Raw genomic sequence first — 13427 nt, 5'->3', positions numbered from 1 at the left:
CAGCAACTTGTTTTCCCAGTCACATGATTACAGGTAAATAGGGAGAGATTTTAGCCTCTGTCTCCGTTCAAATGTGGTCTGTTGTGATGATGTGGATGGCCTCTTTAGTTTTTCTCTAGATTTCTTAGACTCCTGGAAAATAGAAAACGTCTTTCTAATTTGCACACAGAATAATGATTTTAGATCAGCATCTTTGAAAAAAGCAGTGTTTACATATGTAGAATATTAAATGGAGCTCATTCCTTTTGCTCAATGGCGTCCTCTGGGGGCACAATTGACAATTACAAGTTAATGTAAAAAAAAACACAAGTCGAAACTTTAAAAAATTTTGTAAAGTCGGTTTCTATTCAACATCTATCTAAAGTTTGCTACACAGTAAAAAAAAACAACAGTTTGTTTTGGTGTGTGGGCTGCCTTCAAAATTTTAAATGGATCTACATTGACAGAAGGCATGTTAGGCAGATATTTTTTAAAACTTTTAAGTCAAACTTAGAAGTCAAATAAACTTGATAGTACTTCAATTATACCTAAATCCTTTAGTCCTTAAGGCTAGAGTTAAGAAAAAAGCTCGATATCAAAAGCTAAATATTTTTATCCACAGTTCACCTACAATATAGCCTATACTTTAACTTGCTTTGTTATGTTCGCCCATTTCAATAGCTTACTTTGGCTACCATCATACATCTCTCAATTTATTGCTCATCACAAGTTCCCAGGTGGACCCGAATATTAAGCAAATATCCAATCACATTTGAGAAGATGGAAAGCTTAATTAGAGTTTTGATTTATAAATAATTCTTTCCCCTTTAGGTTCTATCAAGTCATGTTAATCACATGCTGCAATTAGCATACCTGTACTTGCATGTATGCACTTTATTCGGTTGTTTCCGCCATTGCCTCCAATAAAGCTAAGTTAATTTAAAGATAAAATAAATTGTTAAAAAACATCTGCAAAAGTTCTGTGCCACGTGTTGTCCTCTCCATTTTGAGGCGCAGTTAAAGCAGCAAGCAACGAAAATAAAGTATAAAACTCATAGGTGTCTTAATTAGAACTACAAAAAACGTGGCCATGTAACCCCTGACCTCCATCGTCATTTTGCGTCATTTTGCCGGGAATGCTGGACCACGTGTCTCCTGCCGGCGTGCTGTTCGTTCCTCCAATGCTGCGCGATTCATCACTTTTCATTCCGAAACGAGACAGGAAAGGGAGTATACTGGCAAGATGGCGGCGCGGTGGGGAGCAGGCGAGGAGACTTTAACAGCGTGCAATATGGAATTTTTCCCTTTGGATACACTAGACGAGGTAAAGAACATGTAATATATTGTTTTTCCTATCACATAAGTCCACTGTTACTAGTTTTGTGTGTTGATTAGAGAAGCCGGGCAGAGCGTGTTGTGTGCACGAGCTGTACACTGCGCATGGAAAAGTGACACGTGGATGCAGCCGTAGTATTAGTAGTAAAACTTATTCAAAAAGTACTCATTGATTTTAGCTTTTTACAGCTAGATAAGTGTGTGGTGGTATATGTATATATTAATGCACAATTCTCCATTATGAAGTTGCCGGTGTATTTTAGCTGGATGTTAATGCTAGCTTGTGAATCAGTGTAGCTTGGTCGCTCATTGAACATCGCACGTTTTCTCTCTTAATATAAACAAGTGTTTAAATAAATGAAGTGACAGTTGTGTATTTTTATTGATAATTGACCTGACATGTGTACCAGTAGTATGAAAAACATACTTAGTGCGCATTTTAGTACCATAAGTGTTTGTTTAAAATGGTACTCTGTGTACAGTCCACCAACTGATTCATACACACGTGGTGACAAACACTGCAGGATGCTAGTAAGCTAGCTTTATCTGCATTGCTATTCGGGTTTATACTTCTTTTTCAGCCTGGTAGTGGTTAAAGTGCTGTAGGTAAATGTTGCTATGCTGTAGTTTGTAGGCTGTATGCCAGCTCAATGCAGTAATGTGTCATCAGTGATGATGCACACAATGATGAAGCTCTTTTATATTTAGACCATGCTTCAGATCAATACAATTAGAAACACCTGCGTGATTATTAACCCTGAAAGTGAAGCAGTATGCCGAGATTTCATTCAAAGCCTCTGCGTGTTTATCCACATGTGGTTTAGTCGTGTTGAATCACATGTAGGGCTCCTTCACACATGCGCAGCAGACACAATCTGTTAAATCTCATCACACAGCCTTACTAAGGGTTAGTAAGTAGCTAAACCTGTATTTTTTTTAGTGTTAGTGTTAAAGTTTGTATAAATGTTTATAATTTTATAAGTTACATTTCAAAATAAAAGACAGCAGCAGAGGTAAGGGCCCTGCTCAGGTTTGTTGTAGTGCAACACGTGGGCGTCCTAATGGAAGCTACCTACTACTGCTTCCCTTTGGACGGGGTGAGGCGAGGATCAAACATGTCTGCGCACTGTGTGTGCATGTGTAGACAGCAACACGTGGGTCTCAGTAAGATACTACTGCGTTTTCAGTTGAATGTGCACAATTTTATCAGTTATGTTTGACCTTTTAAGGGGACCTGTGAGCTGTATTTAGTTGTTTAGTTACTTAGTTTTGCATATATTCAAATCTCGAGAATTGTTCACATGGTGTCTACTACAATTATAACATTAATACTGTCTAAATGTGTATAAGTCACATTTCTTTATAACACATATTTTAATGCCATTATTTATTTAAGAATTACAGATGTTTTATATTGACATTTACAGTTTCATGATTATTTGTTTATGTATATTCTTATAATTTGGACAGTTGATCATTTAACTTGTACTGAATAACAATTAACTACTTTCTCCAATGTTCTTGTAAAATAACCCATTGTGGGAAAAAGCCTTGGGTATTTTGATTTCCTCCTCTTGGAGCAGGAACTAAAAACACGTGCCCTCTTGCCCTCTGGGGTTTCCTTTTCTGTCTCATATTTTCTCAAGCCTGACTTGACTTCAGGCTTGCACCCAGCCTCAACAACCACATATTTAAACTGGGATGACCTTTTTTTACTGTCAAACTTTATTTTCTATATATTGTCGGTTGGTTTGTAACAGAAAGGAACAATAATTCTTAGGCAGCTGGACTTGCTTTCAAAAGATAGGACATAATACAAAAACAGCTGTACTGTAATGCGTCCCATTGGCAGCATTACAGCAAAGACATTAGTTCTTAACCAAGTAGACTTTTGTGGTTTATTTATTGTCTTAAATTTGGGTCTATTAGGGTTGTAAACATTAGTTTACCCTGTTATTTACTCGTACGTGGAGATAGTTTTGCCTAAGTGTTTTTAGTTTAGTTGAGGTTTTGTCTAATACTTTACTAATGGATCTTGAAGGTGCTGCAGATGGGCCTCGAGAGGCCGTTTACAGTAGATAAGAAGTTCCTATTTTTTAAGTTTGTTTGTTTAATTTTCTTTTTGCTTTTATTTTCTGGCTTAACTATTTTTTTCCGTTTTTTTTTCAGTTAGAAATATTTTTGGAAATATTTTATTTGGTCTCAAGTGTTGATCAGTGTTGTGTGTTAAGATTCAGGTTATCCCCAGAACATTTTATATTTTAAATCTGGGGCCACGGCCTTCTACAGTTTTGGAGTCACTGGCCTTATAAATATGAACTGTGTTTTTCCCTCTCTAGACTGCCGGCCTGAGCTCTGGGGAAACTCTGGAGGAGGTCCTTCAAAACTGCTTGGACCCCTCAATCCTGTCTATGTTTGACGACACGCCTACGATAGAGGCAAGAATAATTTCTCATGGTTAAACTTCAGTCTTACAGTAACTTCTATAAGAGATCTATGGTGTTGTTGTTATTGTACATTTGTTTGTTTGTACTCCAAGAGGTGCATGCTCTGACCTAATTCCCATGTGTTTATTTTAGACTAAAGGACTAGATGAGGAGAGTGAAGCCACGCTGCTAACCGCCCTGACTGAAATCCTTGACAATGTGGATGATGAGAACCTGTCCCCGTTTGACACACTGCCTGACTCAGACCTGCTGTCAGGTCAGAAGGGCAGGGAACACTCTCCGGTTAGTGCCCAGCTGTCACACATAACTCTCAGTGTCCCTCACAGATTACTGCTCTCGACATCCCCCATCTGGCCTTTTTAGATCGGCCAGAAAGAGTGAAAGGGACAACCTGACCTCTGTGCTTCTAAACGTACGTCTCGACCATTGTGAAACTGGAAAATAAGTCGCACCGGAATATAAGACGCAGTGTGTTTTGGGGGTAATCCAGAGGGAAAAGGGTTTTCTATAACTATTTTTTAATATAAACGTGTATACAAATTATTTCAACACTGTTTCAATTTATTTTCATTTAAAACGCACACAAATTACAGCCTACCATCTGTTTTAGCTAGGTCGAATTTGCAATCCTGCTAGCAGCAGGTAGCTGGCAGTCTATGGTAATGTTGATTGTTGTGAGGGCGGCGGCTGCAATGGAGGTCATGGCGCTACATGTCCGTGATCGAAGCGTTAGCAACAATCAGGTTAGTTTTCCTCGCTTAAAACGGCAAAGAAAACACAAAACAGCACTGCTGCATATTGTAAATGGGAGATGTTGTAGCGGCTTGGACCCGGAAACAGTTTAATGCAGAGGTGTGACGTCACCACTCAACAACCAACAGCTTTATCTAGATTATAGCGGCGGCGTCTGGGTAAAACCCATACCTCTCTGCATTTTATACTGGTATATTGGTCGCACCGGTATATAGGACGCAGCACACTTTGTACATGAAAAAAAATGTCTTTGGAAAGTTTATTTGAAGGTTTTTGTGGATGCTTGAGCTTTTTACTATAACAAGCCATCTTTCCAAAAGTCTACAAATGTATAAAGTGTTGTTTCTCTCTCACCCTTTAGCTCAGGAGATTGCTGTGCCTGCCCCGTTCCCCTACAGAGAAAGACGCACTATGCAACACAAGACCCATATCAACTGGAAAGGTAGTTTTTTCCCCACTTGTTTGTTAATGTATATAGTAGTACATTAAACAGGTTTAGAATTATCTGAACATTTGTTTCCTTTTCTGTACCCAGAGCATCCCGTGGATTCTGGCTGACTCTCTCCAGAGGAGCGACGGGGAGGAAGAGGAAGACGGCTCCCTCACGCTGAGCCCAGTGAGCCACGATTCATCTCCTGACAACGACCTGCTGGACTGGAAAGGTCTCACCCTCCCACTTCCTGTCACCTTTGAGCAGGAAGTTGAAGATGGCGTTTCTGTTAGCCTTGGGGACTTGGTCAGGCACATGCACCCGTACTGTATGACCATTTGTATGGAGAATGATGAGGAGGAGCAGATGTTGCCTGAAGGAGGCATCTTACTTGAAGTTGTGGACCAGGGGGAAAATGGAGAACCCATCCTGGCCATCCCTGACATGGATCTACCTGTCTCTCTTGCACTTCAAAAACAGTCTCAGGAAAATGAGCAGAAGGTCTCAGAAGAAGAAGAAGAGGCCTCTGACAGTTCGGAGCATATAATCGTTGATGATGAAGATTTAACAGTCACTGAGGCTCCAGTGAAACTTGCAACCTCTGTGACGCCTGCTGTGAAAGATGAGATGATTAAAAGGCAGAAAAAAGAGATTAGAGAGAAAAGCCCCTCCAGGAGGAAAAAGAAAAAGAAAAGCAAGGAAGTCGCAGAACCTGTGGAAGGAAGAGTCCTCAGGAGTGGAAGAGTGAGAAACGCAGCACAGGAATCACCAAAAAAGCCTGAAAAGAGGTCGTTCAAAAAAGACAAGAAACAAAAGGTCCCAAAGGCTCCTCCTGCCTCAACGCCAACTTCTTCCTCGAAAGAACCGAAGAAACTAAACGCATGCCAGACTGAAAAACAAACAGAAATCACCACTACAACACTATTGCCTGAAACAAACATTCAGGATGCCACATCTGTGTCACCAAAGCAGGAACCGGCTCCGTTAGATGCCGGTCCTGAGAAGAGTCAGCCCATCCCCTCACCCACGGTGCTAAACCCCCGACAGCCTGAAGAAATGCCCAAACAGCCGGCACAGATCCCTGAGAAGCTGCAAGACTCTTCAGCAGCTCCCTCTGCTGTCCTCCCCCCGGCACCTTCAGAGAGCCCTGCAGCTGTTTCTAGTCCTGTTACCCCACAGATGACGCCTCCTGTTTGTGAGGCCCTCCCTCCTGTGGTTCCTGCAGTCTCAGAGCCGAAGCCCAAATCCCTCAGTCTAGCTGAGTACCGGCGGCTCCGGCAGCAGAAGAAGCCCGCACCTGTGGAGAAACAGGACGACAACAGCACCAAGTGGCCCAGCCTTCCAGAGCTTCCTAAAGAGCTTCCCCCTATTCCCTGCCTGCCTGACCCCACCCCCAAGGATCCTCGACGCCCTAACCCCCAGGTTGCAAAGAAGGAAGAGGAGGAGGTCAGACCTGCCTGGCAGCCAAGGGGGCCATGCGCACCACCCACCCCTGAGGCTCTGTTAGTGCCACCTGCCTACATGGTGGCCTCATCCAGCAAGGTTTCAGCTGCTGCTCCTGCTCCTAAACCTCAGCAAACCCCAGAACAACCCAAACCTTCTCTACCCCAAACACCCTCAGCAAATGCTGCTCATTCGGTGAAGAATTTACCCCCACATCCAAACACCACTGCTGCACCTGCAGCACCATGTGTGCCACAGAGCTCTGAATCTCCAGCTTCTTCAAAACCTGCTGATTTCGTGCCGTCAGCAGATGCGAAACGCTCTCCTGCTCTTTCAGAGGGAAATCGTGGCGTAGATAAAAGGCCCCAATCTCAGCCTCTATCTGCAGAGCTCGCTAAAACCACTACAGAGGTGATCAAACCCACCGCTGCTGCTGTGTCTGCTCCCACTGCCCCCAGAAAGATCACAGTAGTTTTCCCGAAGGTGTCAGAGGTCACTCCTCTTACCTTGTTAAAGAACAGCATCACACCTGATAGCTTGTCCTCCAAACCCACAGCCAATGGTGCGAAGCTCTCTTCTTCTCTGGCTGCTCATCCCTCACACTCCCGGAGTCTGAAGGCAGAACCTGATGTGCTTGAAACTAAAGAGAAACCCACTACAGCAGTGAAGCCCCAAAGGGCAAAGAGCCAAACGCAGGAGCTGATTGAGGCCTTCACCAGTGAGATAGGTGAGCTTCAAAGATGTTTCTTTTTGATGGAAGGAATGTAATGTAAATGAATACAGAGTCAAACCATTGAAGTGACAGAATACTAACAGGCATTTATGTACAAAGCCTGTTAGTGTCTCATCTTTACAACACCAGCTCTTCCTTGATCTGATTCAGTGGTTGCCTTTTGTGCAAGAACTCAGAACATATTTAGGAAAAGCTGTTTCTGCTATTAATGCAGTTTTTTTGGCGGCGCTTATGGTGATAAACGATTACTGTGGGAGCACACTTCCCAGATATCCAGATGTCTACGGGTGGCTCTCTTTGTCAAGGTTGTAACTCCTAAATTTTCCTCGCTGACGGTCGCGTTCCTTTTTAGACTGTTTGCTTCATCTGAGCGTCGAGTTTGTTTCTTTTTCTTTGGATTTTCACTTATTTTTGCCGCTTAGCTCCGCCTACCCTCTCTGGCAGACCAACCACTGCTGGCTGATGGAAAACGCGTCACTAACTGGGCGCCGCTTGTCATTTTTTTCAGTGAAAGTCGTCACAGACTCCCAGTCTGTAATACTGCAAATGCAAAGGCTTTCATCAGTGGGCCATAGGCTTAATCCCCATTGTGTTACCTCATTCTGCGATAGATAGAGACTTAACAGACATTTATTTAAATGCAAATCTTCAAGACTATTACTGAATACTTACGTGTATAAATCAAACTTTTGCGCCCCTTTGTAATACCTGCTCTATGGTCGTCTACAGCAGTCTGTCAGCCTTTTATTTGAACCTAAATTCTGTTTATTCTCTCTTGTTTATGACTTTAATTCTTGGTCTCGTTCAGTGTAATGGTTATATAATGTGTTTTGTCTAATGACACAATACCAAATGATGTTGTTTTGTCTTTTTCTGTAGGAATTGAAGCTGCTGATTTGACCAGCCTGCTGGAGCAGTTTGAGGAAACCCAAGGTAAACAAGCAATGGCTGATTTTTACTACATCCCTCCTGTCTGAAAGACGTGCTTTGTCTATTCTGTATCTGACAAGTAATTTTGTGCTTATCAGCTCAGAAATAAAGCTGCTTTTACGGGCCTCTGTCACACAGTTTAGTACAAAGCTTAATGTAGGCAGTGTCAGTTTCCTGGTTTCGTAATGGCAGGAAGAGTATACAACATAGCAGCTCTATCTTGGTCAGCGGCAGTGGGTAGAAAGACCTTAATGAAAAGTAAGAGCAAGTGCCAACTTAAATTTCAACCTTGTATGGTTAAAAAAATACACTTGTTTTGTGCATATTCTTAGGAGAGTAAAGTTAGATGACCTTTAATGGTCCAAACACAAAGGCCACCTGAGTTCACAATGCAACAAAAGCAATCTGCGGAACAATATTATCAGGATGTTCATGTGACCTTAAAGCTTGTCGGATCCAGTAAGAGGCATATTTAACGTTGGAAGATTGTGGGGGACTTTCGCCTGTTAAATTATCTTTTTTCCCACTGAATTACTCCCCTTTAAGAGATGTGTGCAGCGGGGGGCAGAGAAGCTGCTTTGTGCTCTTGTCTGCTCAGCTGCTGGAATTCTGCCCTGTCCGCAAATCCATTTAACTCTCACCCTGCTGTCTTTGTTTGGGCGGATGTACAAGCCCCATCTGTAACAAGTGGCTGGACTCTGAATGTGCCATTAGTTATGTCTGCTGAATACTTATTGAACAGTCATACTGTGCTTATGGCTAATGGAGCTGCCGACTATTTAGAAGATAAACTATATGTGTGCAAAAGACCCATTTAAAGTTCATGTCTTTTCCCTCAGGCCAAATTTTTATGTACACAACTGTAACTTTCTGTGTTTCTCTATTTGTTTTGCCATGTGCTGATGCACTTACTTCCTTGTTCCTTCTCCCTTCAGCCAAAGAGGAGCAATGTGTGCCGGAGGTCTCTGGTAGAGCAGCAGCTGTAGGAAACTCTAGGTGAGTTACCCTACAGCCATTAAGCTGCTCGGTGCGAGTGATGGAAAACCCCTGAGAGCTTAACATGTGCTGTGTGTGTGTGTGGGTGGAGGTGACACGCGATCACCTTTTGCCAAGACCTACCGCAAACCCTGCTTTATGTCTGGCCGCAGTGATGGCCTTCTCATGGTCTCAATTTGTGCAACGGTAGCTTTTTGGTCTGGACTCTTGTGTAGTCTAGCCAAAGAAAATCTGAAATAAAGGCCCACTTTTTACCCTCGGTGTACTTTACAGAGTCTTGTTCTCCCTTTTCAGTGTTGAGTTGGCTCCGGAGAAAACGGTTGTGGAGCGTCTGAGAGCTAATGACCTCTTAAGTACTGCAGGTAATTCAGCATTTTTGTTTCAAGACGATGCCATAAAAAACAAAGAACCTTGATTTCTATCTTTAAGCCGTGTTCTGTTTCATTCTGTTCTTGTCTGGCGTTTTTGCTCAATGCGTTCATTATTAGAACAGAACAGTCGTTAGGCATGGTTATCTAAAATAGCACATGCTCATCAAGATAATTATGGTGCATTTTTCTTTCCCTCTGCTTCAGCTCTGACTCCTCCAGCCACTCCTCCCCACCAGATGTGGAAACCCCTGGCCCCTGTGGCCTTGCTGGTGAAGAACAAGGCTGAGGCCTCAAAGTCGAGCCCCTCTAAGGTTATCCAGATCGATGCCCGGCCTCTGCCCTCAGTCAGGTCCCGCAGCAAACCCACTCCTGCTGCTGCTACTGTAGGCCCGGATGTTGCATGCATGGACCATGACTACTGCCTTCCCAACAAAGGCACTTCTGCTGGTGAGACAGGCAAGCGCTGGAATGTCAAACAGCAGTCCTTTATCACCATTAAACCAATCACTACAAAAACACCAGCTGCCCCGCCGTCGTCTGTTCAGTCTAACGCACACGCTGCGGCTACAAGCAAAAGACAAGAAATTCCTAGAAGTGAGCCCCTGGATCACAGGACTGATGGGATGGAGAGAAGCTCTATTCTGGAGACTCCTGACGCTTCACCTGCTCGGCAGGAGACTGACGGCACTGTTAAAGAGGGAAGCCCCAGGAGAGGGCCTTTTGGGAGGTCCTACCGCCGACATGCTGCTTCTCGCACACCTAGCCCCAGGGCTAGTCGCAAAGAGAGAACCGGAGGCCGATCTAGAAAGAGAAGATCCCACCGCTCTCCCAGCCCCACATCAAGTTGTTCGGACTCAGACTCCCATTCCTCTAGATCTCGGTCGAGATCACGCTCTCCATCTAAGAAAAGGTGAGGCACTCAGTCCAGATATCTCAGGCTTGTGCAGCTTCATTTCCCTTGTTTAACACTGGCATTCCTTATTTCTTCTCCAGGTATCGTTCTAGTCAACGAGACAGCAGTTCGAGCTCCTCATCCCGTTCCTCCTCTCTGTCCTCTGTGTCCCGCTCCCCTCCCAGGAGAAGGAGGTACTCTTATTCCTCCTCTCGCACTGGCTCGTGGAGTCGCTCCAGGTCACGGTCTCGATCGCCTCAGAGACGAGCACAGTGGAGTAGAAACAGATTGCAAAGGTAGAGTATCATGAAGCATGCTCTCTGGGTGTTATTACTTTGGTTTTATTAGTGTTACACTTGTGCGTGAAAAATACTTTGACACAAATAACTAATGGCTCCATCTTGTCTTCAACAGTCCCTTGCATAGGCCCTGCTACGCTGCGACGACCAACGTGGAAGAGGTGAAGAGATGCAAAGAGAAAGCAATTGTAAGTACTAATTGCAGAGTACAGAGGCCTTTAAGCAAGAAGTTATAATAATTAAACTGTGAATCATCTGATTGTCCACTTCTTTCTCTCAGGAGGAGCGCCGGGTTGTTTATGTTGGACGAATTCGAGGAACAATGACCCAAAGAGAACTTAGAGATCGCTTTTCGTTGTTTGGTGAGATTGAAGAATGCACCCTGCACTTTAGAGACCATGGGTAAGCTGATCTTTTATAAAGGCTATATTAAATATGAGGACTGTCTTTGCACTGTCTTTGAACCTTTTTGGTCATACCGTGACCTCTTAGGCCAAGCTACAGTGCTAAAGAAAAGTTTGGCTTGTTCATAACTGGCGCCTCCTGGTAACACTCCCAGGTTGCTCTTTTAAATGCAAGCCACAGCTCAAAACTCTGTACAAGATTCACTATGACTTTACCTCATGACCTCTGAATAACAGGAAGTGAACTCAGGCTAATGTTTTGGTTGTCTCTCGCAGGGACAACTATGGCTTTGTGACTTATTACGACACCAAGGATGCTTTCACGGCCATCGAGAACGGAAGCAAGCTCCGCAAACCTGATGAGCTGCCGTTCGATCTCTGTTTTGGTGGAAGGAGACAGTTCTGCCAGACCAGCTATGCTGACCTGGGTACGCATTAATCTGCACAGCAACAGAAGCTCTCTGTTTATGTATCCAAGCATAACTGATGGGTTTGCAGAAGATTTGATATATTGCAGATTCATTGGGATACAGTGTACTTGCCACTGGATAAATACAACTGAGACCAATTACATCCAACAACTCCCAAGACTGGAGATTTACATGTCAGATTTTTAGAAGGATGGAAGACTGTCCTCTGATGTGCTGTTTGAAATCTTAAAAAAACATTAAGATATAGAAAGTTTAAAACTTTGAGTGCCTTGGAGTTGACAGTTACCATCAAGTCTCCTTAGGCACTTTCCCACTGGTCAAAAAAACAGCTTACACCCGGCTTTTTTGCTTAATGGGAAAGGCTACAATCAGCATCTCGTCATCTCGGCTACAAATTCGGCCCATCTCCGTCTAAGCAGCACTCGAACATCAGTGCGCTAATTTCGCTGGGAAAAGGGTATTTCATGGCTTGCTTGCAGGGCAGTACTACCAGTGAAGAGATGCAGGTCACGTCCGATTGATTTTGTGAATACTGAGGTCTTTTTGACCCGACCTATTTTAATGTCATGTGACATTGCACAATAATGATGTTTTTACACTATTTTTTTAGACTAATGACTTCAACGTTTATAAAATCTTAGCAGAAACTGTCCTTTTAAGAGTCACATCTTTTTATTTTTAAATACCTAAACCAAAATGCAGTATGTTCTTCTGTCCTTGTAAGTGCATTGCTGACTTTGTCTGACCCTCTCTTTTCAGATTCGAGTAGAGAGTATGAACCATTGCCTGCTAAAGGCAAGTGTCATACAATGGACTTTGACACTTTACTGAAGCAGGCCCAGCAGAATCTGAAGAGGTAACAGGAGGCCTGCAGGAGGAAGCAGCTGACACTTACCTCAGAGCCAACTGTTGGCTCCTCACCTGCAACACTGTCTTTACATTTTAGTTGTTGCATTACTTTTGCATATGTTTTTGTTTGTTTTATTTTGTTTCTGCAAGTTAACACCTTCTATTGAAGTGAAGATTTGTAATGAAAGTAGTAAAAGAAAAAAAATGGAATAATGGAAATAAAATAATTTTTTAAAATTTTATTTAAATGTAAAAATCCAATTTGAATTGTATGGAGAGAATAATTTTTAAAAGGGGAAAGGTATGTGGAAAAAAGCTCCCTAATTCCAGGGAGAGGTTAGGTTGTAATACATTCAAATGTACGACAAGCCTAAATAAAAGAAAAATGCTGAAATGTGTTTGTTTTTCTGTGTCCAATTTTGCTTTGGTGTCAGGATACTGATATGGGCAGACCTTTTCTTTTTACTGTAGAAAAAGCACAAGTAATACTAATTTCATGAACAGTGTCTCAGTTCCATTACATCTAAGTGAGATGGCATGCAAATATCAGGGCTTCAGGATTGGCTTACCTAAGTGGAATGCACTATAATTGTATTCTCTGCTTACTAGTGGAAACATTGATGTGAAAAAGGCTCATCAAGTATAGGACAAAGGGCCACTCCTCTCAAATAGTTTTAAATAGTGCACACTGTCTCCTTTTTAGAGAGTTAGTTGTTTAGGGAGTTGTGAAAAATTTAATTGGATATATCCTGGTGACTTCAGAACAAAGCGTGTATTTGCTGACACTGGAATGACAGGCTCACGTCTAAACAGATAAGTAGCAGCACCTCCCCTCTGAATGTGGTGTTGGAGCTCAGCTGCATTCCAAATATGGACTGGAATCTCAAGATATCCAAATGCTGTTGAGATATTCAACACAACCCCTCAACAATAACGTGATTATGAGCGTTTTCTGATATTGAGCTGCAAAGAAACTGAATTTTGCTAACAATTATTTACCCAGTTCTTGATAACTCAGCTAGATTTCAGTTGCTATTATAAAGCACAAATACATTTGACTAATTGCTTTTACAGCATTGCTTGTATAACGATGTTTGGCAATCAACACGTTTTTTTACTATTGCCAATGCCGTCT

At 42.8% G+C, this 13427-nt stretch overlaps 1 protein-coding gene and 1 non-coding gene across 2 annotated transcripts; both read left to right on the top strand.

The window, feature by feature from the left end:
• The first annotated feature begins 1221 nt into the window (after window positions 1-1221).
• pprc1 (PPARG related coactivator 1) lies at window positions 1222-12677 on the top strand. Its single transcript, XM_069658208.1, has 14 exons — window positions 1222-1303; window positions 3654-3752; window positions 3894-4043; window positions 4876-4956; window positions 5050-7114; window positions 8000-8053; window positions 8986-9046; window positions 9341-9408; window positions 9622-10327; window positions 10411-10605; window positions 10724-10796; window positions 10889-11010; window positions 11289-11440; window positions 12203-12677. Exons 1-14 carry the CDS (start codon window positions 1223-1225, stop codon window positions 12301-12303), a joined length of 4008 nt encoding a protein of 1335 aa, XP_069514309.1. The 5' UTR covers window position 1222; the 3' UTR covers window positions 12304-12677.
• LOC138589065 (small nucleolar RNA SNORA50) lies at window positions 11057-11195 on the top strand. Its single transcript, XR_011307835.1, has one exon. It is a non-coding gene; the product is annotated as a small nucleolar RNA SNORA50 (small nucleolar RNA).
• Window positions 12678-13427: the final 750 nt, after the last annotated feature.

The sequence above is a fragment of the Semicossyphus pulcher genome, unplaced genomic scaffold, assembly GCF_022749685.1.
Source record: "Semicossyphus pulcher isolate SPU_LCO1_2020_fin unplaced genomic scaffold, fSemPul1.0.p SCAF_12, whole genome shotgun sequence".
NCBI lineage: Eukaryota > Metazoa > Chordata > Actinopteri > Labriformes > Labridae > Semicossyphus > Semicossyphus pulcher.
This window is presented reverse-complemented; position numbering and strand designations above follow the sequence as displayed.

Coding starts and splice junctions, on each gene's coding strand:
- pprc1 (XM_069658208.1), top strand. CDS start 1,223: ATGGCGGCGCGGTGGGGAGCAGGCGAGGAGACTTTAACAGCGTGCAAT. Junction 8,054..8,985: donor GCAGTTTGAGGAAACCCAAG/GTAAACAAGCAA, acceptor TTCTCCCTTCAG/CCAAAGAGGAGCAATGTGTG. Junction 11,011..11,288: donor CTGCACTTTAGAGACCATGG/GTAAGCTGATCT, acceptor TGTCTCTCGCAG/GGACAACTATGGCTTTGTGA.